This window comes from Harmonia axyridis, chromosome 3, assembly GCF_914767665.1.
Source record: "Harmonia axyridis chromosome 3, icHarAxyr1.1, whole genome shotgun sequence".
NCBI classification, from domain to species: Eukaryota; Metazoa; Arthropoda; class Insecta; order Coleoptera; family Coccinellidae; genus Harmonia; species Harmonia axyridis.
In genome coordinates this window covers 11051790-11079038 of record NC_059503.1, presented here as the reverse complement: position 1 = coordinate 11079038, position 27249 = coordinate 11051790, and the positions used below count along the sequence as shown (strand labels likewise).

Here is a 27249-nt window from a genome sequence, read left to right as displayed (position 1 = left end):
TACGCAATTCTCGAAAGAACTGCACTACTTAGGACTAAACCCAACTGTTCTATGGCACAGTCTCCACGCTCCACTATTGAGATGAAGGTGCATATGCCAGGAAACACTGAGTTGTCATACTGATGATTCCATCAGTGGTTCCAGGATGAAACACTGTAATCCCCGAGAGAGGGTGTGCCAGATAGATTCATATCTGAAAAATCTCTCTGAAGCGTACCAAATTGGAATATTTTTTTTGCTTGATATTTTCCCATCATTCATTTCTAAAAAAAAACCCAAACATTGTTGTTCCAGGAATTTGCTTATCCGAGTAAACCCGCACAGAAAACGAAAGATCATATTCCCTCTGATATGTACACAACAAAACACATGCATCCCACATCGCTGCATTCCAGAGGTTGAAAACCTCCAAATCGCAATATGAACCTTTTGTTTACACACTGAAGCTTTTCGACGCTAGAGTGTTCCCCAAATGAGTCTCCCCCGTCTCCTTTATGTGCTGCTGTCTGCAGACGGTATTATATTTCAGTCAATCAATAGCCTGAGCTCCGTAATTCGAAGCTTTTTGTCCCATTGCCAAGTCGAGCCAGTTAGGGCTCATATTTATCATATCGGTTGGAAGTTCTTTCCCCACATGTCACGTTATTACGGTGATCATTTCGATTTCTCTCAGAACCTTTGAATTATATTGGAAGTTATAGATGATCATTGCAGAATTTTGCTTATTAAGCTTTTTTCATTATTTTTAATCACCCTTCACCTACATTTTAAGTTCTCAAAGAAGATAATTTTTCTCCAAACAGATCTCCTGTATTTTCTAATTTTTAGCTGGAAATGGTCTCAAATGATAAAATTCGACTGATGATGACGAATCCTTCCTCGAATACGATTATGTTCGTCCATTCGGTCGAGACCATAGAGTAATTAACATAGATAGGGGGAGTATACGCAATTTTTACATGTCCCCAACATGGTTAGATTACGTTGTCGGATTGTGATATATTTTCAAATCCACAATTTTATTACATCGTTATGAATATATATTATATTGAATGAAATATATTTATTTGAGTGATTCCCGATTGAATATGCAAATTTGAATATTTGGAATCCGAAATTTTTCATAATTGTCGAATTTATAATAAGCAGAATATTTATTGATTTCTGTATCTACCTGCTAAAATCCAAGGTTTAGCAACTTTTGCTCTCCAAGTATCATCGGTTGTTTTACGTCGTTTGGCGCGCTTGAAGTTTGTTTTCTGAATTTCTGATATATTTAGGTATTTATTTCAATATATTTTGAGATAATATGAAACGTTGATTCACTATGGGACATAAGAAGTGCGTTCTTTGTGAAAAAACTCGCGAATTGAGTGAAATATCGTATTACTGATATGTTTTCACTTCCGCGCGCTTCTTATCAAATTTGAAAGTTCATGTTGGGGACAAAATTTGCTTACTGAAAATGACATATGCTCCCTCTTTCTATGTTTATTACTTTGAGGCCGAGACACAATAATATTCGAACGAGTAGATAGGTTTATATCGTTAATGGGCAAAATTTCAAGAATATGTCCTTTCAAAAATTTGTTTTCCCGATAATTTCAATACTGAAAATTCCATCGAGATAAAAATTCGTACCTCGAAGTCTGACTGACAATACATGTAGTATTTCTAATATAATCTTATTTCTAATGGTAAGTGGTGTAATCATAGGCACACACTCACACCTGCATCATAGTAGATTCAGCAAAAATACATTGTATCTAAACAAAGGACTCAAAATACGAGGTATAATTAATTAAATATGGCCCAATTCACACATATAGAGCCTCGTGCGTGAAAATAGCTGAGTTGACAATTTGTCTACAATAAAATATGCAATATCAAATATGTAATTATATACCTTTATTTGTTATATGGGTTTCCGGGGGTGGAATTGGCACATAAATAAATGATAGCGCTCAAAAGCTCCTGCTTCAAGTCAGTGTTTTCCTCATTGTTTTATTTAAAAACGTTAAGAAATCGATTCCTAAAACTGGTAATCCGATAATTCCTATATAGCCTAATGATCATTTTCTGTAAATACAAGAGAAATGGACAAAAAGGTGAAAAACCCAAAATAACTCGCCACCTCAATGGAGAAAGCACGATCGAACACCCCGATAAAACACAGAGTTTGAGCCCGGCACGAAGTATTCCGAAACAAAGGAAGGAAACGGACATTATTTACATATATTCCATTAAAAACGGAACCCCGATGTTATTGGCTTTGTGCTCGTATCAGACTGGAGTATTTCCCATTGGACTAAATCGACCGCCAAGCGTCTGCATCTGATGGCCGGATAATTCCAGTTTTAACTCATTTTTTTTTAATCCTACCCGTTCCACAGTCTCTCGTACTTTACATTCAATAATTAACGCTGTTGTGCATTCAAGTTCTCTTGCCCAAATTCCTACTGATGAACGGGCTTAGATCAGCTTCGATATGTGGATTTTGATGGTTTTTACTCGCGTGTTAAAGTCTGAAGAGGATTCTGAATTCAGAACCTTTGAGTACATACCCTTGTGGAACTCCACTACTGATGATATGATCGTCATACCAAAACACATATAAAAAATCTTCTATCAAACTTTCTAACTAGAAACTTTGATGGAAGATTTTCTACACGTGCTTGATCTAATATCTTAGATCAAGCACATGTAAAAAAAACATATGAATAGTTATATAGGAGAGATCACATGATAAAGCGAAATTTTCGGGTATTATTTGGATGGGGAGATCTTGTTATTGTAGATTTATATTAGCAACCACCACAAGAAACTAAATAAGCTTATAAAAAAAGCTAACTAAAAAGTGATGGTTGAACGAGTTCTAAGTATTGAGTTGTTGAAATTGTTTATCATTTGATTCTAGGCAGTAGTAATTGAATTCTCATTCAGTGTTCTTGCCAACATTTTGTACCACACAGATGTGATCAAACAAAATTAACAATAAGAGCAAACTTGTGTTTTTGATAATGTTATAGAATGTGAGAAAAAATAGTGAACAAAGACACTACTATTACTGTTTGGGAGAAACGGTGAGCAATATGAACATCTTATTATAAATTAAAATTCGTTCAGAAACTCGATCACATAATGCTATACACTAATCTTGAGTTTCCGCGGAATCCAAAATAGAAATTTTGAGTAACATTGACCTGAAGATAGTGAATTCAAAGAAATTTTTTGCATTACAAATATACGAGTTACAATATCTGGCATGGTTGTTTCAATTTTTTAGAAGAAAGATTCTCATTCATAATATTCATCGACAACACTCACTTCAAGGTTCTTGGTATTAGCAAAACTTCATGCAAGTTTAAACCTTCAACATAAATTCAACAAGGAATGACCCATGTAGAACACCTTTCCCAGCCTATAAGCTCCCCGAATATTCTTCAATTAAACTTCCCATTCATTCTAGCATGACATAATGTTGAAAAAATGATTTAAATTCGAGAAGGCTATTCGAAAATCCAATTTCGCTCCTCTTCCTTCATTCCAGTGACGAATGAACCAATTTCGGAGAAGAGTATGCGCTTTCGCCATTTTGTAACAAAACCTTTAAATTATCCTTTCAGTTTACTAATCTAGAATAATTCACATTTTCGGGGTATAAAATCCGACCAATTTCCTTTCCGACGTCAGAATGAATAAAACCATTCATCCCAATCCACTTATGGGGCAAATGCTTAAAAGAACAATCCATCATGAAGAAATTTTGGGACATCATAATCAATCATTGGTATTCTTGAACTGATGGGATTGTAATTCTCAAAATCCGCTTTTTGATTGCTGTAGTAATTCAGTTAAGTGCTTTCGATTTTGAGAAACCTCGGAAAGATCAAAAGGTCTTTTATTCAATTTGAACGTTCAAATCGTAACATTTGCTTGGTTCTTATTATCTACGAGTATTATGTGAGTGTGATTTTAAATACCACAATGGAAAAATTGGATTTATGGAGAATTGATGATTTGCTAAGCAAAAGTTGTATCTTAGCAAATATAGGGTAATAATTTTTAACGGGTGGAGGATTTTTTTTCGAATAAATAATTCAAATCAATTGGAATAATTTCGGATAAACTTTTTCATAAAAAATGTAGATTCGATGAATGAGTAAAATATTTGAAAAGTGAAAAATGATCCGATTTTCAACTGCATATTTCAGTTATTTCAGTAGATGCTTTCTGGATATCAACTCTAAAGAACATTAAAACTTTACGGAAGCTCTTTATAAATCTAAACCTATTTGTTTTGCCTCGTGATTGAAGATTGAAAAAGAAGCTTTGACATTTTAGTTTGGTATGTTATTATTTGATTCAAGTCAGTGGGACATCTAGGTCAATAACTGTCAACTTCAATGCTGTGTACCAATTTCAGTTTATGAATTTGGTAAGTTTCGAGCTCTCAATTCCGGAACGAATATTTTTTGATTCATTTAGTTATGTTCTTGAACAATTATTTTTCTTTTCGTTGATGTTATAAACGATAATTTTTGTGATTTAACCAAATTGCATTTCGAGGGAAATAAATACAACATATCTATTCAAGGGTTTATCCAGAGTTTCTGGATAATGTTTCTAATATCGAATGAAATTTTTCAAGTGTTACTCATGACTTTCATAATAATATCTAGATCGTAAGCAAATGATTCAGAGCTGTATATCATCTTCATCTTCATTCAATTCGTTTCCTATCCATATGATTGCCTCTTGTCCACTTTACCGTACCCTTCCACTCTAATCATTCAATATTTTCTCCTTTAAATAATAGGTTCTCTTCCAGTTTTCACTTCACGAGAAAAAATCATCCCTTAAAAAGAACCTAAGCTAAAAACCACTCAAAAAATATCACGATGCAACGAAACCATAATAAAAGGCAACAAAACCCCTCAAATTCATACATCAAACTGTCTTAAACCATCAAGTACACTAGCAACATTCCCTGATTGCCCGATGAGACTGGAATGAAAAGTAGATACCTGTTGTGTGATCGAAAATAACAGTCGTTCGAGATGAGAACAGATGACGAGCTGGCACGTTTCCTCGGCTCAGATCTAGTCGGCCTGGCAGACAGCATCGATCGTCTACTTACAGCCTACCGACATCGTGCTGTCACTCTTACGCCGAATATCATCTGGAAACTGAATGTCAAAAAAAAAAGAACACACACAGAGACAAAGTATCACAGAAATGACGGACCACCGAAAAGTCACCAAACCACCTGACAGATTCGTAACGTTCGACCGTAGTTGGGGTAGTTCCGCCTGAAAGTTCGGCGTCTAGGTTAGGTTCGTCCGGTTTCGGCGTGTTCGACAATCACGGGGAGGATGAACAAAGATCACTCTTCACCAGTTCATGCCACCATACTGAGTGCTGAGGAGAGCGACGGTCGGCCGTGTAAGCCACGAGCTGGGGGTGTTGTAACTGTTGCTCCCGTCTCGGGGTTTTTTTTGCCTAGACGGGAGAGAGAGTCGGCCAGCTGTAGGGATGACGGAAGTATGAAACTATCGTGAAACTTTCGGTTCTTTTTTTGTTGTCGGGAATCGTTTTCCTTTGAAGTTCGAAGATGCACGAATATTTCCAGGTGGAATGAATGAGTTATGGGTATTGATTGGGGTAAGGGAGAGAGGGTGGTTTTGGAGGATTTGTTGGGGGGAGAAGCTTTCGTCTTTGCTAATTCGGAAGTTGCTTTGAGCTGGGGAGCTGCGAAAAGTTCAATGAGATCTATGCTGAGGTTTGAGGAAGGTTTGGATGTTCTCATTTTTGTGGTCATTGTCGGAGAGATTTAAATCGCATATAGTTCGAATTGTAATCTCTGCTTCATCGTATCATCAAGGGTGTCGATGGTGAAACAAATCAACAATTCTTAACTGCCAGAAAAATAAATATTTCATATGGAAAAACTTTGTACGTAAGTTATTGAAGAACATCATGGTAGATTTAAATGTTCCCGCTGATAGATTAAAGCCAGAATATAGTGTATGTTGAGATTTACTTCTTGAAAAGTCCAAGATTACAAAGAATTCCTATTCATTCTCTTACGACTGGACATGTTCAAGGTGCTAAAGCTATTTTATTAGGTGTACAACTTTGCTTCGTCGTTTTGCAATAGATGGCTGCAGCGGTTAGTGGTAATTAAATCAAATAGATCGTAGATGTCATACAATAAGCTTAGGTATTTGTAAACATAACGCCATCGTAATATTAGTCGATTTATGTCTGCGTCATAAAGTTATTCTCGATTAAACATGTCAACTTACGAACCAAATTCTTGTCATTTGCGAGAGGTTTTAATTTTCTGCTTCAATATGAAGAAATCTGCGGCTGCGGCTCATCGAATGCTATCAAATACCTATGGTGAGGCCACTATTAGTTGAAGAACATGCCGAGAGTGGTTTCAACGCTTCAATACCGGTGATTTTGACATCGAAAACCAGCATGGCGGTGGAAGAGAGAAGGTTTTCGAAGATGCTGAACTGAATTGATCAAGACTCGTGTTTACAGGATCATCGAAAGTGATGCAACAATCCATTTCAAAACGTCTGAAAGTCGTAGAAATGATTGAGAAACAAAGAAATTGGTTGACGTACGAGTTGAAGCCGAGAGATGTCGAACGGCGTTTGTTTGCTTGTGAACTACTGCTTGCAAGGCAAAGACGGAAGGAATTTCTGCATCGCATTGTGACTGGAGACGAAGAATGGGTTCATTAGGATAATTCCAAGTGCAGAAAATCATGAGGATATCCCGGTCATACTTCCACGTCGACGGCCAAACCATTTGGTGGAACCAGCTCGGCGTAGTGTATTATGAGTTGATGAAACCAACTGAAACAATCACAGACGATCATTACCGAACGCAACTAATGCGTTTGAGCCGAGCATTGAAAGACAAACGACCGCAATGAAACGAGAGACCTGATAAAGTGATTTTTCAGCATGCTCGACCCCATGTTGCGAAAGTGGTCAAGACATACTCGGAAACGTTAAAATGGGAAGTCCTACCCTACACGCTGTATTCTCCAGACGTAGCTCCCTTGGACTATCACTTGTTTTAACTTGTCCCACAAGCTCATATTTTTCCACCAGTTTCATCAGTGTTTCACTACGACTCAAACATGCTTTAGTTTTGCGAACTATGCAATATTTTCAGCATTTTGTAGCGAGTTTTAAACATTTCAATATGATGTTGAAGCGTGTATCTTTTCATTTTTAGTAATGGCGTAGTTTTTACTTGTCCAATACTCTACTATGGGTACCAGGGCAGTGTGGGGTTGAAGGAAATGAAAAAGCTGATGAACTTACAAAAAGTGCGTCAAGGTTAATACCTGCTGGACCTGAGCCTTTCTATCGGCTAGGAAAAGACCAATATAAAGCTGCGGTTCAGCTATGGGAATTGAACAACAGGATAATCCACTGACCTTACACTCCTAGACTTGTTCAGGCAAAGAAATTCGTGGCGATTTCACCTACCTACGCCAAAAAGCTCTTTAAGCTGTCTCGAGCCGAGTTTCGGGTGATGGTGGGACTGCTGACGGGGCACTGTCCGTACAAACATCATTTGTACCGTATGGGAAAGTCAGCAGACGAGATTTGCAGGCTCTGTGGATCAGAAGCAGAAACAGCCGAACACATAGTATGCAAGTGTTCGGAGCTGGCTGGCCTAAGAACCATTCACATGAGTAAGCCGGTCCTGGATACCAGAGAGGTAACGGCCAAGGCCCCTAAGGAGGTTGTCAGTTTTATTAACGTCATTGACGACCTCCTTGGGTTTCTATGAATGAGTATGGTAGAGAACAAAAGATCTATATGGTCGCAGTTCCCGGAAAGCTTACCGAACCAAAACGACCCCAGTTCAAATAATAAATAAATAATAAAATAATACTTGTCCAATGTTTCAAAGTTCCATCTGCCTAAGCGGGCTACACAAAATTAAACCTATTATTTGAAAAGCCTTTATGTGAAAACCAAGAGTGATTTTTCTGTTGATCTTCTTCTTGAATGTTTCAAGAAAATAACACCAATTTATGATCAATCTAATAAAATACCCATAACATCCACTTACAAATCCCATACTCTCCATCCCTTTGGTTGGCATAGGTTCGGAGTATCGACGCAAAAATCGATGCTAGCCGGCGTTCTACCGAAAACGCGGATATATCACTTTCTACCAATTCCATCCGGCCGAGACCGTACATTTTTTCGCACGTTATCCGTCTGCAACCCCCCCTCCCCGATCCCTACGCCAGGCAACTCTATTAAATTTAAAACCAGAACAATGTCCACTCCTGCTCGCAGATTAGGTGCAACGCTGTGCCACATCCTCTCTCAGAAAAGGGACGATGTGATTTCGTGGCGTTACAAACCTACACGTCCCAACGAACATATAGGTTCTGTCCGATGGGAGTAGAGCGGTGGACGGCTGGGGGAATTAGTACGAAATGGACGTGCGGCTTGGAGGGTAGTTTTATAATAACCGACTTAATTAGAAATCTGACCCGTTTCCTGATACATGTCGATTTGGGAATGTTGTCAGAGTTGGATTGGGTAGGGATGTTGGGTTGTTCGATCTAAGCGGTGGAAGTTTTGATTGGAAATTAATTTTGATATGTTTATGATTGGACTCAGATTTTAAATAACAGAAGCTTGCATGTTATTCATTTTGCCGTTTAAAAACGACTTTATTCAATCCATAGTAACAAGGGTAAGTTTACGTTTATCCATTTATCAATTTTTTACTTATTTACTCATAATGAAAACAACTCTTGTCATAATAAAGGGTGTTTTTTAGAGCTATAGAACTTTGAATTGCAATAAAACAACGATGGATTATTCGATTGACATGAATTTTATTTATTCGCAAGATAATCTTGTGGCATAACATTTTAAATATGATTTCTGGCATATAGCCGCCACGGCTGGCTCGGATATGGTCCAATCTGGACGTCCAATTTTCGATTACTTTTTCCAAAATTTGTGGCCGTATATCGACAATAACACGGCGAATGTTGTCTTCCAAATGGTCAAGGGTTTGTGGCTTATCCCCATAGACCAATGACTCTACATAGCCCCACAGAAAGTAGTCTAGCAGTGTTAAATCACAAGATCTTTGAGGCCAATTCACAGGTCCAAAACGTGAAATTAGGCGGTCACCAAACGTGTCTTTCAATAAATCGATTGTGGCACGAACTCTGTGATATGTTGCGCCGTCTTGTTGGAACCACAGCTCCTGGACATCATGGTTGTTCAATTCAAGAATGAAAAAAGTAGTAATCACGGCTCTATACCGATCACCATTGACTGTAGCGTTCTGGCCATCATCGTTTTTGAAGAAGTAAGGACCAATGATTCCACCAGCCCATAAAGCGCACCAAACAGTCAGTTTTTTGGATTTAACGGTGTTTCGACATACACTTGAGGATTAGCTTCACTCCAAATGCGGCAGTTTTGTTTGTTGACGTAGCTATTCAACCAGAAGTGCGCTTCATCGCTAAACAAAATTCGCTTATGAAAATCGGATACGTATTCCCCACAGAACCATTATTTTCGAAATAAAATTGCACTATTTGCAAGCGGTGTTCAGGCTTGAGTCTATTCATGATGAATTGCCAAGCCAAACTGAGAATAAATCACTTGACAACTGTTAAATCGGTCGCCATCTTGAACAGTAATGCCAACACCCTTTATTTTCATTGAAGACAGACACCTTCAGTGGGCCTAGCCGTTACTATATCACAATATTCCAACATAATTCACAACTGAAAATACCAACTCGCAAATCCTCATATTCCCCACCTTTATCACCTATCATCCGTTGAAAATCGACGTCACCATCACGCCTCGAAAAGTCCATCTCATTATCCCCCACCAGACGAAATTCAATGACGCCAAACTTCGATACCCACCTCCCGAGAACATAGAATGCATCCCACGGCGAACGTAGAGCTGCAACACGGTATAAACTTTACATCCAATTTCATAAACTCGTACACACGGAGACGGAAAAATAGACCGCGCTTGACGTGATCACGGAATAGGCAAGTTATCGGAAACGTCGTAAAAGTTGCACAAGTAAAGTGGAACGAACGAGACCGGGTAACAATAACGTTAAATTCTTAGCACAAAAGGGTGATTTATGGTGTTAGGGTAGTCAGGTGTGCAGAAATAAGCATCCCTTCGTGTTTGCCGAGGGATGGGGTGGCGGTGGGTGCCCGATAATGGGGCGCATCTAAGGGGGCTGTATTTAATATCAGATGGAAACTTATATTGGTTCGGTGGTTATTTGTGTCACGAAAGAGTTGGGTGGAGATTTTCGGGACGTGTATGTGAATTCGTAATGCGGATTGGCAACGTTGTCGCGGTGGATTATTTTCAAAAACAGATAGAGAAAAGGAAAAAGTAAGTATGGTCATATATGTTCATTTTTTCATGTTTTTAACTGATTTATGCTTTTAGATAAGGGGAACGACCCAGCCTTCTTCATATCTTATTGCTGGTTTCTCCGGGAAAATCATCCTACTATTCGGAAAATAACAAATTTGAGATCAGCGGTTTCAGCATCAAATAATTCAAATTTGAATGTCCCTAGTTCTCTCGAACTATATTTCTAATCTTCCTCATTTATATTTCCGTTTCATGAAACATTGTGCCTTATTTCGTAGTTTTTCAAGAAAAAAAATTGAGAATAATTTCAAGAAAGAAGTCCTACAGATATGGTCTCGCAAACGCTTTTTTTCGAGATACAGGCTGCTGAAGTTTGATTTTTTCAAGTTATTTCCTCATAGCGTCTGTACTTTACAAATTATTCAACTGAAATTTGGCATAGATAATACAATTCCAAGATTACATTACGTGAAACAAATTTCTATTGCAAATTAGGAGTGAGACCATAAGATAAGAACTCCAGATACAGGATGTGGTGAGGATTGGCAGAATGAGGGCACGATTTCGGAAAGACCATGTAGATAGAATCAGTGAGTCTAGATGAACAAAATGAGCTAATGACCAGTTACTGTCTTATAAACAAGGGAAAAAAGAAGAAGACAATGCTTTTGTGAACCTATGTTCATAGGGCTTTTATCTCCTGAAAATGTATCTCCAATTTAGGAACAACCTGTGTATAGATTTACCGATTATATGTATATATCTATCAATGGGACAGATATACTGGCTTACTAGAGCACAGTAGGTACTTCCGAACTCGTTAGGAGTATTTAAATACTAAACAATCAATCCTCAACAAGCAACAAAAAATACACAAAATGATGAAACATCTAGCAAAAAATTTCAATTATATTGAGCATCTTGAATTTTTGCGACCGTTCAAGATTTCTTTCTGAAAAGCCTTGCATATGTAACAATTTTCATCATTATCAATTATTAAATAAATTGTTCGACCTATAAAAAGTGACTATTCAGTAATTCCCTCAGAAACATATAAAGTTGAAATTTTTATACTTATGTATAGGTTATAACCTCGGTTATAACTGAACAGAACAGGTCGAGTAAACTTCATAATATAGATGCCAGTTTATCAGCACAATTAACAAAAGGTATCCCCAATTTACTATGTAAACAAACTATCGAAATTTAGGAGGTTACCATAGAGCTGATTCATTAAGCTAACAAATAATCCATTTAGCGCCTTGATATCTCAATATCAGTAAGTTTCTCAATGAAGGGATATTCTGCATTGTTAACTTCTAGTACAGTCTAGGATCAGAGACATAATGATAGGCATTACACAAAAGTGTGGGCATCACAATTACATAAAAAAGCATTAAGCATTATAGGATTATAACTCCTTTGGTGTTCATATATCCTCATCTTGAATGATCTTACTGTTTTTCCACTAAATCATATTGCAATAATTGAAAATCAACTTGTAGAACAGTAGACACAAAGTGTTGGCAAAACAATTGTTGTTAACATTAACACTTACTTTATGAACAAATTCAGTTATGTATAGCAGCAAGCTTAAAACTTTCAAAAAATAAAATTCAAATGACTATTTGGAGGATTATGTATACAGAGTGAATGTCATTCGGCTCTTACATTATAATAATAACTTTATTCGTAAGTTGAAAAATGAAATAAACATTATTATTATTATTATTATTCTTCTCAACGAAAAGTTGCTCTACAGGACGGTGCGATTTGCCATACAGTCTGTAAAACGATGACAGTCTTGCCCGATTTCTTTCCTTATGGTGTCAAGGTTAAGTGACGCATTTCTTGTGAGTTTCGTGTATTGGCAATACTCCTTGTCAAAAATCGATAAAACCATGGTCAAATTGAACGAATTGTTAATCCAACTGTTGGACCACCCAGATCTGGTCCCAGTGATCACTGGATCATTATAGACCTCAAAAGAAAGGTTCAGACGTTACTTAGCTCTAATAAACAAGTGTTTGCTTTGGTTGAAGCCCATTTCGAAAGCAAAGACGAATCTTTACAGGTACAGGAAAGGTATTGAAAAGTTAAAGCAGCATTGAAGTACATGTTTCACTCTCGAAAGTGACTATGTGGACGAGTAAAATCGAATTTATAAGAAAAAATGTGATTTTACTGGTTACGTCTAGAACTTATTGAGTCAAATGTTTGTACTTTTCAACTTGCCAAATATAAATGCAAATTAAGATAATAGAAATTCGTATCAGAAGTATCCTTCATAAAGATCAAACCTAGTGTTCCGAAAAGTCATTTCAAACTATGCGTCCTTTGTCTCACAGACTATCCCAGACAAAAACAACAAAAATCATAGAATAAGCACGCCCAATGTAACACCACGAATTAAACATCACCAACACCAAAACGAAATTTCCCCCAGACGACCGAAAAAACGACCATCGCACCCGATATAACCATTCCGAAACCAATTCATTCCCGAACGTTTTCCATTTCACACCATTTACCTTTATGCATCCCGGTGTACTTATCCTTAAGTACCGTGAACTCGTAGATCTTCCCGAATTCCTCGAACATCGGCCGCAAATTCTCCTCTTCCAGATGACGCGGAATCTGACCGACGAAAAGTTTGATAACGTCGTTGTTGCCGCCGTTCTGCTGGATCATATTCGACGGCGGGGAGGTTGGGATCAGCATGATGCTTTGTTGCGCGCTCGCACCCCTATTAAATTCACGACCGATCGATATTAATTGAACGCGACGACGAACTGGTCCTTCGACCTGGATCACTGACCTACGAGCAGGTATTCTATGCACTCCGTCACTTCTCTATCACGGTAAGTTCTATGTTCATTCACAAAAATAACGTTTAACAGTTGAAAAATAGCAACAAATTACTTAAGTTGAGCAAATCACTACGAACACACTTTCGATCGTAAAATCACAGCTCCAAGTTTCACGTATTTTTCAGCCTTGAATCAGTCTTCTCTTGCTTTATTTGGACACCGAAACGAACACTAGAATTCACGCGCGCGAAGCGTATTATCTTAAACTTGACGTGCACGAAGAAAAGCAGACAGATTGTCCTACTAACTAACGAACACAGGACTTCACCTCCACAACACAAAATCAACACTGTGTAGAACAGTGTCGTGGGATCCCTCTAAAGCATAGTGTGCAGTTGCAAGTAGCCAATCCTTAGTCACCCTCGTACAATAAAGTGGTGCAGGGGTGGATCCCTTCACCCCACAACAGCTGACTCATAGCGTTGGGAAGTGGTGTGCCTATCGTATTTTCCTAGGTCGAGTGTTGGAAAAATGGGGTTTTCATTCATAGTTTCGTTGTGAGAAAATGAGGGAAAACGTCACGGAAGAAGAAATGACCTTCCTTATGTACATTCTCAGTGGGTTGTGTTAAGATTCTATTTATTCGCTCCAAAAGTATTTCTCATAAAATTAGAATACGTATTTTCCTATTCCTACATGATATACAGGGTGTTAGTAAATAACTTTCTTCCTTAAAAACTTACCGGTTATTGAAACCGGCCGAGATATCGAAATGAAATTAAATTTGATAGATTTCAAAAGGTACCTAGTTATTGAGCATATTGAGTATTTTTTTTCGAGGTATATAACTTTAAACTGGCATTACTGTTCAAGATGGCGACCGATTTGACAGCTGTCAAGTGATTTATTCTCAGTTTGGTTTGGCAATTCATCACGAATAGACTCACGCCTGAACAACGCTTGCAAATAGTGCAATTTTATTTCGAAAATAATGGTTCTGTGCGGAATACGTATCGCGCACTACGTCCATTTTATTTTGTTTAGCGATGTTGGCTACGTCAACAAACAAAACTGCCGCATTTGGATTGAAGCTTATCCTCAAGTGTATGTCGAAACACCGTTACATCCAGAAAAACTTACTGTTTGGTGCGCTTTATGGGCTGGTGGAATCATTGGTCCTTACTTCTTCAAAAACGATTATGGCCAGAACGTTACAGTCAATGGTGATCGGTATAGAGCCATGATTACTAACTTTTTCATTCCTGAATTGAATAACCATGATGTCCAGGAGCTGTGGTTCCAACAAGATGGCGCAACATGTCACACATCTCGTGCCACAATCGATTTATTGAAAGACACGTTTGGTGACCGCCTAATTTCACGTTTTGGACCTGTGAATTGGCCTCCAAGATCTTGTGATTTAACACCGCTAGACTAATTTCTGTGAGGCTATGTAAAGTCATTGGTCTATGCGGATAAGCCACAAACCCTTGACCATTTGGAAGACAACATTAGCCGTGTTATTGCCGATATACGGCCACAAATGTTGGGAAAAGTCATCGAAAATTGGACGTCCAGATTGGACTACATCCGAGCCAGCTGTGGCGGTCATATGCCAAAAATCATATTTAAAATGTAATGCCACAAGATTATCTTGCGGATAAATAAAATTCATGTCAATCGAATAATCCATCGTTGTTTTATTGCAATTTAAAGTTCTATAGCTCTAAAAAAACACCCTTTATTAATATGCAAATGAGAATTTTATGTTCATCATAATAGTCATGACTGTTTCTGTTTTGAAGAAAAAACAGTCATCTACTGAGATTTTCTAAGCTAAAATCAACTTTCGAATTCTTCGTTCAATTTGTGACAAAAAATCTCTGATACCTTTTTTGGTATATCTGAAAAAAAATTGAATCAGTACACTATGCATCTTCCCCATGAAGAATCGTCTATCAATTAAATATTCGTTGATATATTCAACAATATAGGTAATACAATCGGTGTTCTGATTGTCAAATTGTCATAATTTAAAAGTTCTATGAAAGTTCATGGATATCTGAAACAAAAGTATCTTAATATTGCCAAGTCCAGAGGACTCCAAGGTACCGTGGCCCAGCCAGCAACCTGTATTTTATTCCGTGTTTTCAACATCTTCACAATTCGAAATGAATTAATGTTTAATCTGACATTGATAGATAATGAAACATACTACGAGATAACAAAATAACATAAGTCCTTACAATAGGACAAATTATTTATTACATTACCTATCTTTTTTATTTTCATTGGGGGAAACTTTTTCCAGAGGAAGTTTCCATCGTATATAGAAGAATTATAACCGGAATATATCTCCTCTCACCTCTTCCAAACTTGCCAGGGTAATAAAAATACCCTTCGAAACACCGATGGTCCTCAAAAGTTTTGCGCAATAATCTATTAATGACCCTTTCGATGAGGCAATTCTCTTTCCCATGGAACGAAAGGTACACGAAGAAAATAACTTGGTTAACTTTCCCAACAAGGACTAATTAGGAACTCCGTTCTCACAAGTTAGTTTTGGACGAAGGCTCGAGTTTACAACTTTATGGAGAGGACCCTTCTAGAAACCAACCATCTTACTCCAAAAACTATCGAACTTCCAGAAAAAATTATATGCCTTTCAACGTTGAATAGCTTTTGGATACTTGGGCTCTGCAGATAATTGAGAAATTCAGGGCCAAGCGAAAATTATCGTTTTTATGAATTATTTCAAGAATGTCTATTTTCTCGGAGCAAATTCTTACTACAAAATATGCTTATGCCTCGTTGGATTTACATTGTCGTTCGGAAACTTACGGCTTCTAGTACAAGATACAAAATATATACCTAATAGTATTTTCGGTTATCACGATATTCCTAAAGCTGCTATAAAATACTAGTTTTCCATACATCTTGGATCTTAGTGTTAATAAAATCCAAGTTCTAAATAAATTTAAGATAAACTGGAAACTTTTGAAAATTCACTGAGGCAAAAATTATTGTCTTATTTAGATGTAAACAACAAAGTTTCGAAATTTTTCATTTTAAGAGATATAAAACTATCAAATTACAGAAAAGCCATTTGAAAAAAACGTGAAACGAAAAATATTTTTACGACTTGTGTGAAAAGTATCAGAAAGAATAGGTACTTGATTTTCAATCAAAAGTATTTGTGAACTTACCTGAAATAAATCCTAACACACATAATGATGTTTCACTATCACAAAAATCTCTTCCTTGCACTTTTTTCTTAATTATATTAATCATTTCATTCATTATTAAAAAGTTTCAACTAAAATCTTAATGAAACACATATTTTCTAGATGTTAGATACTGAAAAATGATTCAGACAGCGCATATTTTATGATTTCAATCCACACAGAACCAGCTAGTCTATGGCACTAAACTTCAAACGGAGTTTTGAAGTTCAAGAATTCTAATTTATATTTTCTAAACTTTTACTCATCAAGATCCAATCCAAAAATTTCGAGAATTCCAAGGAAATGTATGGAAAAAGCAATAATCCAATCGGTTTCTTCTTGATGAGTGCATATTTATTTGGATTACACATAGACATAGAATAATAATAACAGGTCAATGTAATTTCATAGAGTAATGATCTATTTTTATACTCTGAGATATTTATTGAATATCAAAATGACATGTATAATTTTCAAACGAATCAATGACATGAATCTCAATATCGAAGAAAAATGTTTTCAACCGAAATATTCTTATATCTCATTATCTTAGTTTCAGTTTCAAGAAATGAGGAAAATAGCACGATCAAAATTAACGAAATCTCAAACAATACAACCACAACAATGAATACTACAACTCTAGAAATGGAACAGAAGGGATCAGATGCCACAACTACTACGCAAAACTCCACAAGCATCGAAAATGAGCAAGATACAACAATGAAGACACAGTTGAAAACCAAAAACGCAGTACTTATGGAGATTCAAAAACACACCAAGAGTGTGGAGATCGTGGATCACCCATATTTAGTTTCCATAATGAGGGATATGATCCATACCTGTTGTGGTACCATCATAACAAATTTTTGGGTCCTGACAGCAGCCCATTGCTTAGCTTTGCCCGGTCCTACGCTATTCATCCCAGATGTCACTACATTCGCAGTGGTGGCTGGCCAGTCTCAACTAGGCCTGGGCAAAATGCAGCTGAGGAGAGCGAAAAATTTATATCTACACAATAGTTTCGTGAAAAAGATGCTGATCAACGACATTGGCATGATTTTGCTCTATGAGCCTTTTGAACTAAACGAATACGTGAATGTTGTTCCTCTTTCGTCTTCCATCAGTAAACCGTATAAATTTTTCAGCTATTGCTCCGTTGTTTCCTGGACGGTATACAGGAAGGATTTTCTCAATTTCGACAAGTTGAAGGCTGAAGAAGAGAAGACCAAGAAAATGTTCAAGGTTCCTGAATTGCAAATGACCAAATTGCCGACCATAAATATTGATGAATGCTTTGAACGTATCGGCGTGAAGGAGTAGGTAATATAACCACATTTACATTCGTTATTTTCATTCATTCGTAATTTCAAGCATTTTTTTATATTCGTAATTGTAACTATACAGGGTGACCAATTGAAATAACTTCTTGGGAAGAGCCAGGATCGAAATATTTTTAAAATTGCTTTAGTCTGTGGAGAGACATCGACCGCAGATTTTCAATGTGACTGGAGTTTAATTTCAAGGTCATTTCAAGGTCAAACAGAATTTTTTTATAGAGTATATACATTTTTCTTCTCTGTATTTATCTCCGAATAAAGGAAGTTTTTCTCTGATCAAATCAATAGGAGTGGTTATATTTTTATTTTTTCCTTCCATCTTCTCAAAGTTATTTCGACCATCTTTTCTGTTTTTAATTAAATCAGTTTTTATCAACTGTAAAACTGATAATAGTTAATTTTTTTCCAAACTATTTAGTCTTAGGAAGTATGTAGGTCCAGGCTCATCAGAAATAGGCTTCAAATGAAAATTTTCGTATTGTATTTTCACTTTAGATTTCTCAGTAAGATCAAGCTTGGCATGCAGTAAAACATTTGGATCTATATCTTTTGGAGTTTTTGATAAATGAATTTCTGAGATATTCACGCATGATTTTGTTCTATAAGGTATGGCAGAATGAAAGGATTCGTCACACAATTATAAAAACTAATTACCTATGTCGTATCAAAATTTCAGACAAATGTAACGAATAATTTAGAGATATCAAAGTTTTTTAAAAGTTTTTTTTTTCAATATAATAGTTGCCCGATTTTATTTCAGATTCCTCACTGGAACTCACATTTGCACTGAATACGGAACCTTCAAGAATATTTCTTGCGCAACAGATTCTGGAGGTCCTTTGATTTGTGGTGACAGGCAATATGGTATATTTTCCTGGGGTATCGGTTGCGACGATTACATATATCCTGGAGTTTTCACCAATGTAGCTGCTTTCAGAAAGTGGATCAACGATGTCCAAACAGACCCTGATGAGTACATTTCAAGAAACAAGGGAATAACTACGTTTCATTTGAAGTTTCCTGCATTACTTCTCATAGGAATTCATCATTGTATAACCATTGATTTATAATAGTGAAGAAAAGATATAAAAATACCATTTCCTCTATTTCATTTCACATCCTCAACATGAAAAATCGCAATTCATTAAAAAGATTTGCTTCTTTTGGTTTTATTGTATAATTTGAATCTAAATATACTCTACAACACAGACTTTTGATTCGATAAATATTCATAAGTGTATTCGACATCTATGGACGGGTGCAAAATAACAGCAATTATCTGTACTAAAATTCTAAAGAGAAATTTCCGTTGATATTGAAATCTGTGTTCTGTTATTCGCCATTTCGTTGCGCATATACCGAGCTAGTCTTGAAGTTATAAATTTAATTCAACTGAAGATTCCTCTCTTCAAATAAAACACTTTTCTCCTTTACCATTTTTCCAAATTCGGTTCAGGTAAAAAGTTATCAGAATTTAATGATGTCACAATGGGCCGATGCACTCCTGTCCTTTCAATTCTTACACCATAGAAGTTCTATAGAGTAACAAGCCTTCATTTGAATTCGTGGTCAAGGGTGGTGTGAAGAAATTAGAGTTGATTTTCTGTGATTACAAGTAGCATCCAACTACGAAGGAAACATAAAAAAATTTTGTGGAACTTTAACAGTCTGTATCTTATCACCTGTGCCGTATATGAACAAATGGTAAATGAAAAAAAAATTTAATTTGATTAGAAAAATCCATGGTTAAATTTAATGTACAACTTCAAGGCTCACCCTGTATATGTCTGAATTGAATTGAACCATAGACTTTACCTCTAACCATAATTCTCAAAATAAATAATTCCTTATTTCAAGAATTCATTTTAAATTCAAGCTTGTTCAATATCCTATGATCCTGAATCATGAGAAAGCTTTCTATGCTCTTACATCATTAATAAATTGCTGGCTAAACTGCTCCAAGTTCTCATTTCATAGAGTGAAATCTCTGTGATACTGATCTGTTCGCAGATTCGATGGTCTCCCATAGAAGTTACAGTTCTTCTTTAATTGCCGCTCCGATAAATAATTCAACGTTCCCGAAAGAATGATTTTACGATCTTCCCCAGATCGTCTGTCGGTCAGTTTATACACCATCCGCATCATCGGCTCAAAACAGAGGTTCTACATTTTTGATGACCTATCCCGTCATAGTCCGATACGATTCTCGTGGAATGGTCCCACGAAATCCATAGGGGATAAAGCAGATATTCGTATTATAAAGCAGGCTATAAAGCTGGGTCGGGGATAACTCCACAATAATTTTCGCTAGTATTAAATATGATTTATGGTAATACTCCACCCTTACACAGGCCATTACTGCCAGTCCTTTACGATCCAGAAATTGAGCATAATAGCGGCTACGTATCATCAGAGAGCATGGTGTTGGTTGATAATACGATCGCTTAAGATCAATCCAATGACAACAATTTTCAATTCTGAGCTAGCTTTGTATTCGAGCAAAAGATGTGAGTGTAGCTGAGTTCATATAGAGAGGCATTTCGTTGCTAACGATCTGAGATAGATACAGTATTTTATTACTCACCAGTTTTTGTGTTATAAAAAGAAATACATTTTTTTTCTCCGCAACGATTTTCAAAATAACGGGGATAAATCTAACGACTCTAGATGAAGCAACCAAGGTGAAATGTAATAATTTGAAAGGCAGATTTTAAAGAATCACTAGTAACTAATATTTTGAAAAAAAAAATAAAAAATCTGAATAATTATGCAAATAAATCATTTAGTGAATCGGCGTCTGAAATAATCCAAAGATAATGTCAGGATGAATAAACCTTATTCTTATAACACTATTCAGTTTATAAGGGTAACATTTCCGAGAGAAATAAAAACAGTTTTATTATTTCAGCTTCAGAAAAAATATGGAAAATGCATCTCAATGTATTTCATTGCTCTGAGGGTTGGTATGGAGTTTTTGGTTTCAAGTTTGTTGAATATTTTATACCATCATAATATTTACTACACCAACTATTTCACAATATAGACCAAAGGATTTCCAGATTTCCACTTACTAAAAAAAGTTCAAAATAAAATTAGCTTTCTTGGATTCAAAATGGTATATTTCTTAACCAAGACGCTGCTACTAATATACTTCAGATTCAGTTTCATTTTATTCGCGTCGTCTTCGACTAGTTATCACATTTTATTTTTTATGATTATTTTCAGTTCATCCTATAACGATAAAGAACTACAGCAAGAATCGCAAGAACATCAATATTCGGCTAGAGTAATTGCGCCATATATGGATCACCATAGGGATTTTCCCAAATAAATCACCAAATTTTAAAGTATAATATCAATTCGATACAGTTCGATACTTCTAATGAAGACCAAAAGTTATTTTTATATTCTCTATTGAAAGACAAAGATGAACTTGAATTGCCCTTCATTTGAGATAATTATATCCAATCATAAAACTTTTGATTAATTTCGATGAAAAATAAGGGTTCAAGTAGTTGCCAGTAGACATGACCAATCAGAAGCCTATTCCAGTTATGCGATACTCAAAATGTCCCCCCTGTTATGTAGCGTAAGCTGTTCTATTTCGCAGTTCCTGTAACAGTTCAGTCACAACAACACATCTCTACACTTTCCCCGACTCCCAGTATTCTATGGACAGAAGTAGGGTTATAAATTATTAAGGAGTTTCTATGTTCTACGTCAAATTTTTTTTTCCACCGTGCTCAGAAAATTAATCATTCGGAAATTGGAATCGGATATCGTTTACTCATCATAATGATAAAAATCAAATGTTTGGATAGTGTTTATTTTGTTGATGTCTAATTAATGAAAATGAATCTGAATGGTCGAATTGTTGTATAGCTAAGAAGAGAAACTTAACATTCCTGTGTTTTTTGAGGTACAGATGAAAGTTTATATCGATGTGAACTCTGTTGATTCTTTTCATTTCAGATATATTGTTACTACCCATTTCCACTATGTCTCGCCAAATGGTAGTTAATCTCAACAATGAGAGAAAAATTGCTGAAAAACTGATTATTCTTAATGATAGAGGTATTGGAATGCTCACCAGGATTTACAACATCAAAAAAGCCTGTGGTGATGCCAAATCCAAACCAGGATTTCTGTCTGATAAGAATTTGGAGTCCTCTATCAAAAGTATTGTTCGAAGATTTCCTACCATCGAATCTAAGACATTGATGAATATCAACAGCATAAAGAATGAAATAATTAAGTCTCTCTCCCTATATTATTACACATTCGTTGATTTACTGGAACTCAAAGATAATATTTGTGAACTTTTAACTATGATGGATGCTTTTCAAGTTGAATTAGATATAACTGTGAATTTTGAATTGACTAAAGGTTACTTAGATCTGGTAACTATTTATGTCTCTCTGATGATATTATTATCAAGAGTAGAAGATCGAAAAGCAGTCTTGGGATTATTCAATGCTGCCTATGAAATTGTGAACAATGCAAGTGATCCCAGTTTTCCACGTTTGGGCAGCATGATCATGGACTATGATGTTCCATTCAAAAAGTTGTGTGAGGAATTTGTCCCTCATTCAAAACTACTCTATTCAGCTCTGAATTCAATCACTCCAATTTATATAGCTAGAAACGTATCTGCTGTTAAATGGAGAGAAGAGCAGAAATTAACATTAGTTGGAAATCCAGGAATGCTGTTAAAGCCAATCCAAGCTGAAAAGACAAGTTGTGAGTTTTTATCTTTGGATACCATGGAGAGATGGGTTGTATTTGGTTCATTATTACTACACTCTAATCTGCAAAAAGAAAATAACATAGCATGGACTAATGCTCTCGAATCATCTTGGGTAATACCACTTTTTAGAGATGAAGTTCTACATATCCATCAGTATATCCTATCATTTTTTGATGGTATTAAAGGTTATAGTAAGAGAATAGCAGAAGTTAAAGAATGCTTTAATCAAGCAGTTCAAAAAGCTGGTTATCAGCATAGAGAAAGAAGAAAATTCTTACGCACAGCTTTAAAAGAGTTAGGGTTAATTCTGACTGATCAACCTGGTTTGCTGGGACCTAAAGCTCTCATGGTTTTTCAAGGTTTATGTTATGCTAGAGATGAGGTGCTATGGTTACTGAGACATTATGATAATCCTCCACAACAGAAAAATAAAGGTAAATTTACTGATGATCTAGTTGATAGGCATTTACCTGAGTTGTTATTCCACATGGAAGACCTAAGGGTTCTGGTCAGAAAGTATAGCCAAGTTATGCAAAGATATTATGTACAATACTTGGCTCACTACGATGCTATAGAATTAAAACTGATTATTCAAAATCTAACAATGTGCCCTGAAGAAGAGAGCATCATTTTATCTTCTTTGTGCAACACCATCTCAAATCTATCTGTGAAACAAGTTGAGGAAAATGAAACATTCAACTTTTTTGCTTTCCGATTAGACTGGTTCAGACTTCAAGCCTTTATTTCCCCAGCGAAAGTGCCATTACAAATAATGAATCATAAAGATATGGCACAATTCATGGACACAGTACAATTCCATACAAAAATGGTTGATAATTTGGATGAAATGCTGATTGAAACGTCAGACTTGTCCATATTTTGCTTCTACAGCAGAATTTTCGAGGATCAGTTTCATATGTGTTTAGAATTTCCAGCACAAAATAGATATATTGTTGCTTTTCCATCAATTTGCAGTCATTTTCAAAACTGCACACATGATCTATGCCCTGAGGAACGACATCATATAAGAGAAAGAAGTTTGTCAGTGGTAAACATGTTTCTTGATGAAATGGCCAAAGAGGCTAAAAATATAATTACCGCCATCTGTGATGCACAATGTAAAATGAGTGACAAATTGCTGCCGAAAAACTGTGCTCAATTGATTTCTGCACAACTTCAGAAAAAGAAGAAAGATAAAAATAAGAAAAATATCATTGAATTTGAAAGACCCGGTAAAGAAAGTTACAGAAAAACTAGAGAAAATTTAACAACCATGGACAAATTGCATATGGCATTGACTGAACTTTGTTATTCGATAAATTATTTCTCAAACATTAATGTTTGGGAATATACATTTGCCCCTAGAGAATATTTACACCAACACCTAGAAACTCGATTCTCGAAAGCTCTTGTAGGAATGGTGATGTATAATCCAGACACAAACGAAATTGCAAAACCTTCCGAGTTACTTGTCAGTGTTAGAGCGTACATGAATGTATTACAAACCGTAGAGAACTACGTTCACATTGACATAACAAGGGTTTTCAATAATTGTTTGCTACAACAGACTCAACCATTGGACAGTCATGGAGATAAAACAATTGCTGCTATATACACTCAATGGTACTCTGAAATCCTGCTTCGCAGAGTTAGCGGAGGTAACATTATTTTTTCTATGAACCAACGATCTTTTGTGAGTTTAACAGTGGAAGGATCAATTCCATTCAATCCAGAGGAATATTCGGATGTTAATGAATTACGTGCTCTGGCAGAACTTATCGGGCCCTATGGAATGAAACAACTAAATGAGACATTGATGTGGCATATAGCAAGCCAAGTAATTGAATTGAAAAAACTCGCAGAAACAAACAAAGAAGTATTGTTAGCATTAAGAACAAATTTTGACAAACCAGAAGTTATGAAAGAACAGTTCAAAAAATTAACTCATGTTGATAATGTCCTTCAACGTATGACAATTGTTGGTGTTATTCTGAGTTTCAGAGACTTGGCACAATCGTGTCTGACAGATGTACTTGAACAGAGGATCCCGTTTTTATTGAGCTCAATATTTGATTTCCGACATCATCTACCAACTGGTGATCCCATGAAGGTTGTAAGTGAAATGACATCAGCAGCTGGTTTGCCTTGTAAAGTGGACCCTTCTCTCGTTAATGCTATCAATGCACAAAAAAGTGAGGTTGAAAGTACCGAGGATCACTTGCTAGTATGTTTACTTATGGTGTTTGTCGCTGTTTCAATACCAAAACTGGCAAAATCCGAGCAGTCATTCTATAGGGCTTCTCTTGAAGGTCACACTAATAACATACATTGTATAGCACTGGCAGTAAACTATATGTTCGGTGCATTATTTACTATCTGCAATCAAGGAGATATTGAGGATAGAATGAAAGAATTCCTAGCTTTAACTTCCTCTAGTTTATTGAGACTTGGACAAGAAGCTGACAAAGAAGCCATTAAAAATAGGGAATCTGTTTATTTGCTGTTAGACCAGATTGTACAAGAATCCCCTTTTCTAACCATGGATTTATTAGAATCATGTTTCCCATATGCTCTAATCAGAAATGCCTATCATGCTGTTTATAAGCAAGAACAATTATTAGCCTAGACATGTATTTTATGTTTTTTATATTGTTTAAAGTATTTATATATTTTTATTTATGAATTTAACTCTTTCAAACCAATGATATCATAATTGATTGTTGAGTCTGAAAGGAAGATAGAAAATCACAAAAACTTATTGGTTTTTGGTAGAAAAATAAAACTATATTTCAATAGAATGCAAATTGCTACATTAGAAATCTTAGAACTGAATAATTTGTACAACTTTTTTGTCCCAGTGAAAAAATAAAATTTTCGATTGGTGCAAAAATTATTGATTGGCCAAAGAAAATTTGAATGCAAGTGAAATAAAAATTGCAATACTTATATTGTCACATAACATCTCTATATGCAAATATTTCAGTGTAAATGGGTTCTAACTATGTAAAATTTCTAGGGGAAGTTAGGCATACCCTCAAAAAACCAATTAATTTCTGTAAAAGAGAAAAAATGTTGTATCAACTACTAATTGAATGAAATTTTTGCCAATATATAATGTAAATTTCATATTCATTTTTTTTATATTTAAGAACTAGATAATAATTATGATATTAGTATTTACTATTTATGTCAATAATTTAAAATTCCATTGTTTTTCATATATACTTTTAGAATAAAACAACACTTTATTAGTATTTATTTATTTTATGTGTTTAGATTTTGTATATCTTCATTGAATCATACCCACTTAATTTGTGTTTGTAATATAAAATGATAAATATAACATTTCTCTGAAATTTAACCATTTTACAACGTAGATTTTATAATGGTCATCTGGGAACTTTTTACATTAGAGCTCTTCATTCCCATGATATTTAAATATTAGGTACATATCACCTAAGAACGGAAATAACCAGTAAAATTGAAAAGTTACAAAACAGCAAAGATATCCAACTTTTAAATTTATTCCCATTTGAACTTACTTTACGAAATGATTCTATATATCGACCCTTCATATTATCATTTACCCACATATGAACTTTTGCAACCCTTGCGTACACTGCAGGAAATGAAGAATTCGTACACCCTGCAGTCCAAGTAAAAACACCAAATAAAGATTCTCCACAAATTAAAGGTGAACCCGACTGTCCTGGACATTGCTCATCCAGGTAAGTACATACGGATTCCAAAGATACCAACCTAAAAATAATTGTTTTTGTAAAATGCTCATGTCAGTAACTGTAGTAAACATCTTCAATGATTTGGAGGTAGTAAATTGTAATTCAACACTAGATTTGTCCAGTGTCAATCTACAATTAGAAAGCTCTGCAGAAAAGCCCAAAATTTCCTACCTCTTTTGAATAAATGTTTTTCTGAATTGTTGATCTTGTAAATGAAAAAATATAAAACTGAATCAATTTACCCATATAAAATCGTCTGACAAATTACTGAACTCATTACTTTCATTTCAATCTTCTCTAGCTTCATGCTGTTGGGTTTCAAATATGGTACTTCATAGTCGTCAAAACTATGTCTGCCTGTATTCCACCCGACCAAAGTACAAGATTGAAAGAAGGTTATTACTTCAGGAGGCATCGCATACATTCTTATGGTTTTTGTTGATGGGCCCAAAACAAAAGGCTTCGTGGTTTCCACCATGCCAACATCATACTTGAAGGAATTTCTTTCAAATCGGGAATGAATAATAAAAATTCCAGCTTGTCTTTCTTGTCCTTCCATTGTTCCAGAAGTCATGATTGTCCTCCCAGATATAATGATAAAATCGACCGGATCTAACATAAAAATGGTTTTTCTATTCAAGTCAATCAAACAATGGGCAGCTGTTAAAACCCAGGAGTCTGTTATTAAAGACCCTACACATCTTGGTATGGAAAACTTCTGAATAGACACCAAAAAAGGATACCTTCTAATATCAGTTGGTGTTCCACCTTTTAGAGAATTTACTAGTGTTTGTTCAGGAACAATATCAACAGGTGTCGGAGGTTCGTAATGAGTTTCATCTGAATCAAAATGTGCCAATTCAATAGTACAGATAAATACTACATACCTAGAGAAAAGAAAATACATTCTACTAAAATATGATAACAATGTCAAATGTTGACAGTGTTCGAAGATCTTTCAAAA

At 35.7% G+C, this 27249-nt stretch overlaps 4 protein-coding genes across 9 annotated transcripts in view; 2 read left to right on the top strand and 2 right to left on the bottom strand.

Moving 5' to 3' along the window:
* Positions 1-5413, bottom strand: part of LOC123674454 (CUGBP Elav-like family member 4) — a 645081-nt gene extending 639668 nt beyond the window's left edge. For both annotated transcript variants that reach the window (XM_045609315.1, XM_045609312.1), the window contains exon 1: positions 5028-5413. The gene's annotated coding sequence lies outside the window, so the exon portion shown is untranslated. The remainder of the gene's footprint in view (positions 1-5027) is intronic.
* An 11485-nt stretch (positions 5414-16898) lies between these two features.
* LOC123674453 (trypsin-like) lies at positions 16899-18990 on the top strand. 3 transcript variants are annotated; one of them, XM_045609298.1, is made up of 3 exons: positions 16899-17777; positions 18559-18677; positions 18736-18931. In XM_045609298.1, the coding sequence occupies exons 1-3, from the start codon at positions 16975-16977 to the stop codon at positions 18795-18797; spliced, it is 984 nt and encodes a 327-aa protein (XP_045465254.1). In that variant the 5' UTR covers positions 16899-16974; the 3' UTR covers positions 18798-18931. The 3 variants fall into 3 exon arrangements, with proteins under 3 accessions (XP_045465254.1, XP_045465253.1, XP_045465255.1); XM_045609297.1 differs by having other exon boundaries at positions 16900-17777; positions 18559-18990; XM_045609299.1 differs by lacking the exon at positions 18736-18931 and having other exon boundaries at positions 16901-17781; positions 18559-18695.
* A 2527-nt stretch (positions 18991-21517) lies between these two features.
* LOC123676675 (membrane-associated protein Hem) lies at positions 21518-25799 on the top strand. Its single transcript, XM_045612775.1, has 2 exons — positions 21518-21717; positions 21771-25799. Exon 2 carries the CDS (start codon positions 21797-21799, stop codon positions 25169-25171), a length of 3375 nt encoding a protein of 1124 aa, XP_045468731.1. The 5' UTR covers positions 21518-21717; positions 21771-21796; the 3' UTR covers positions 25172-25799.
* Positions 25800-25811: 12 nt separating this feature from the next.
* Positions 25812-27192, bottom strand: LOC123676677 (hypodermin-B-like). Of its 3 annotated transcripts, XM_045612782.1 has the most exons (3): positions 27029-27162; positions 26528-26897; positions 25815-26304 (listed from the first exon to the last, which is right to left on the bottom strand). In XM_045612782.1, the coding sequence occupies exons 2-3, from the start codon at positions 26857-26859 to the stop codon at positions 25998-26000; spliced, it is 639 nt and encodes a 212-aa protein (XP_045468738.1). In that variant the 5' UTR covers positions 26860-26897; positions 27029-27162; the 3' UTR covers positions 25815-25997. The 3 variants fall into 3 exon arrangements, with proteins under 3 accessions (XP_045468736.1, XP_045468738.1, XP_045468737.1); XM_045612780.1 differs by having other exon boundaries at positions 25812-26304; positions 26528-27192; XM_045612781.1 differs by having other exon boundaries at positions 26130-26304; positions 26566-27192.
* Between the last annotated feature and the right edge of the window lie 57 nt (positions 27193-27249).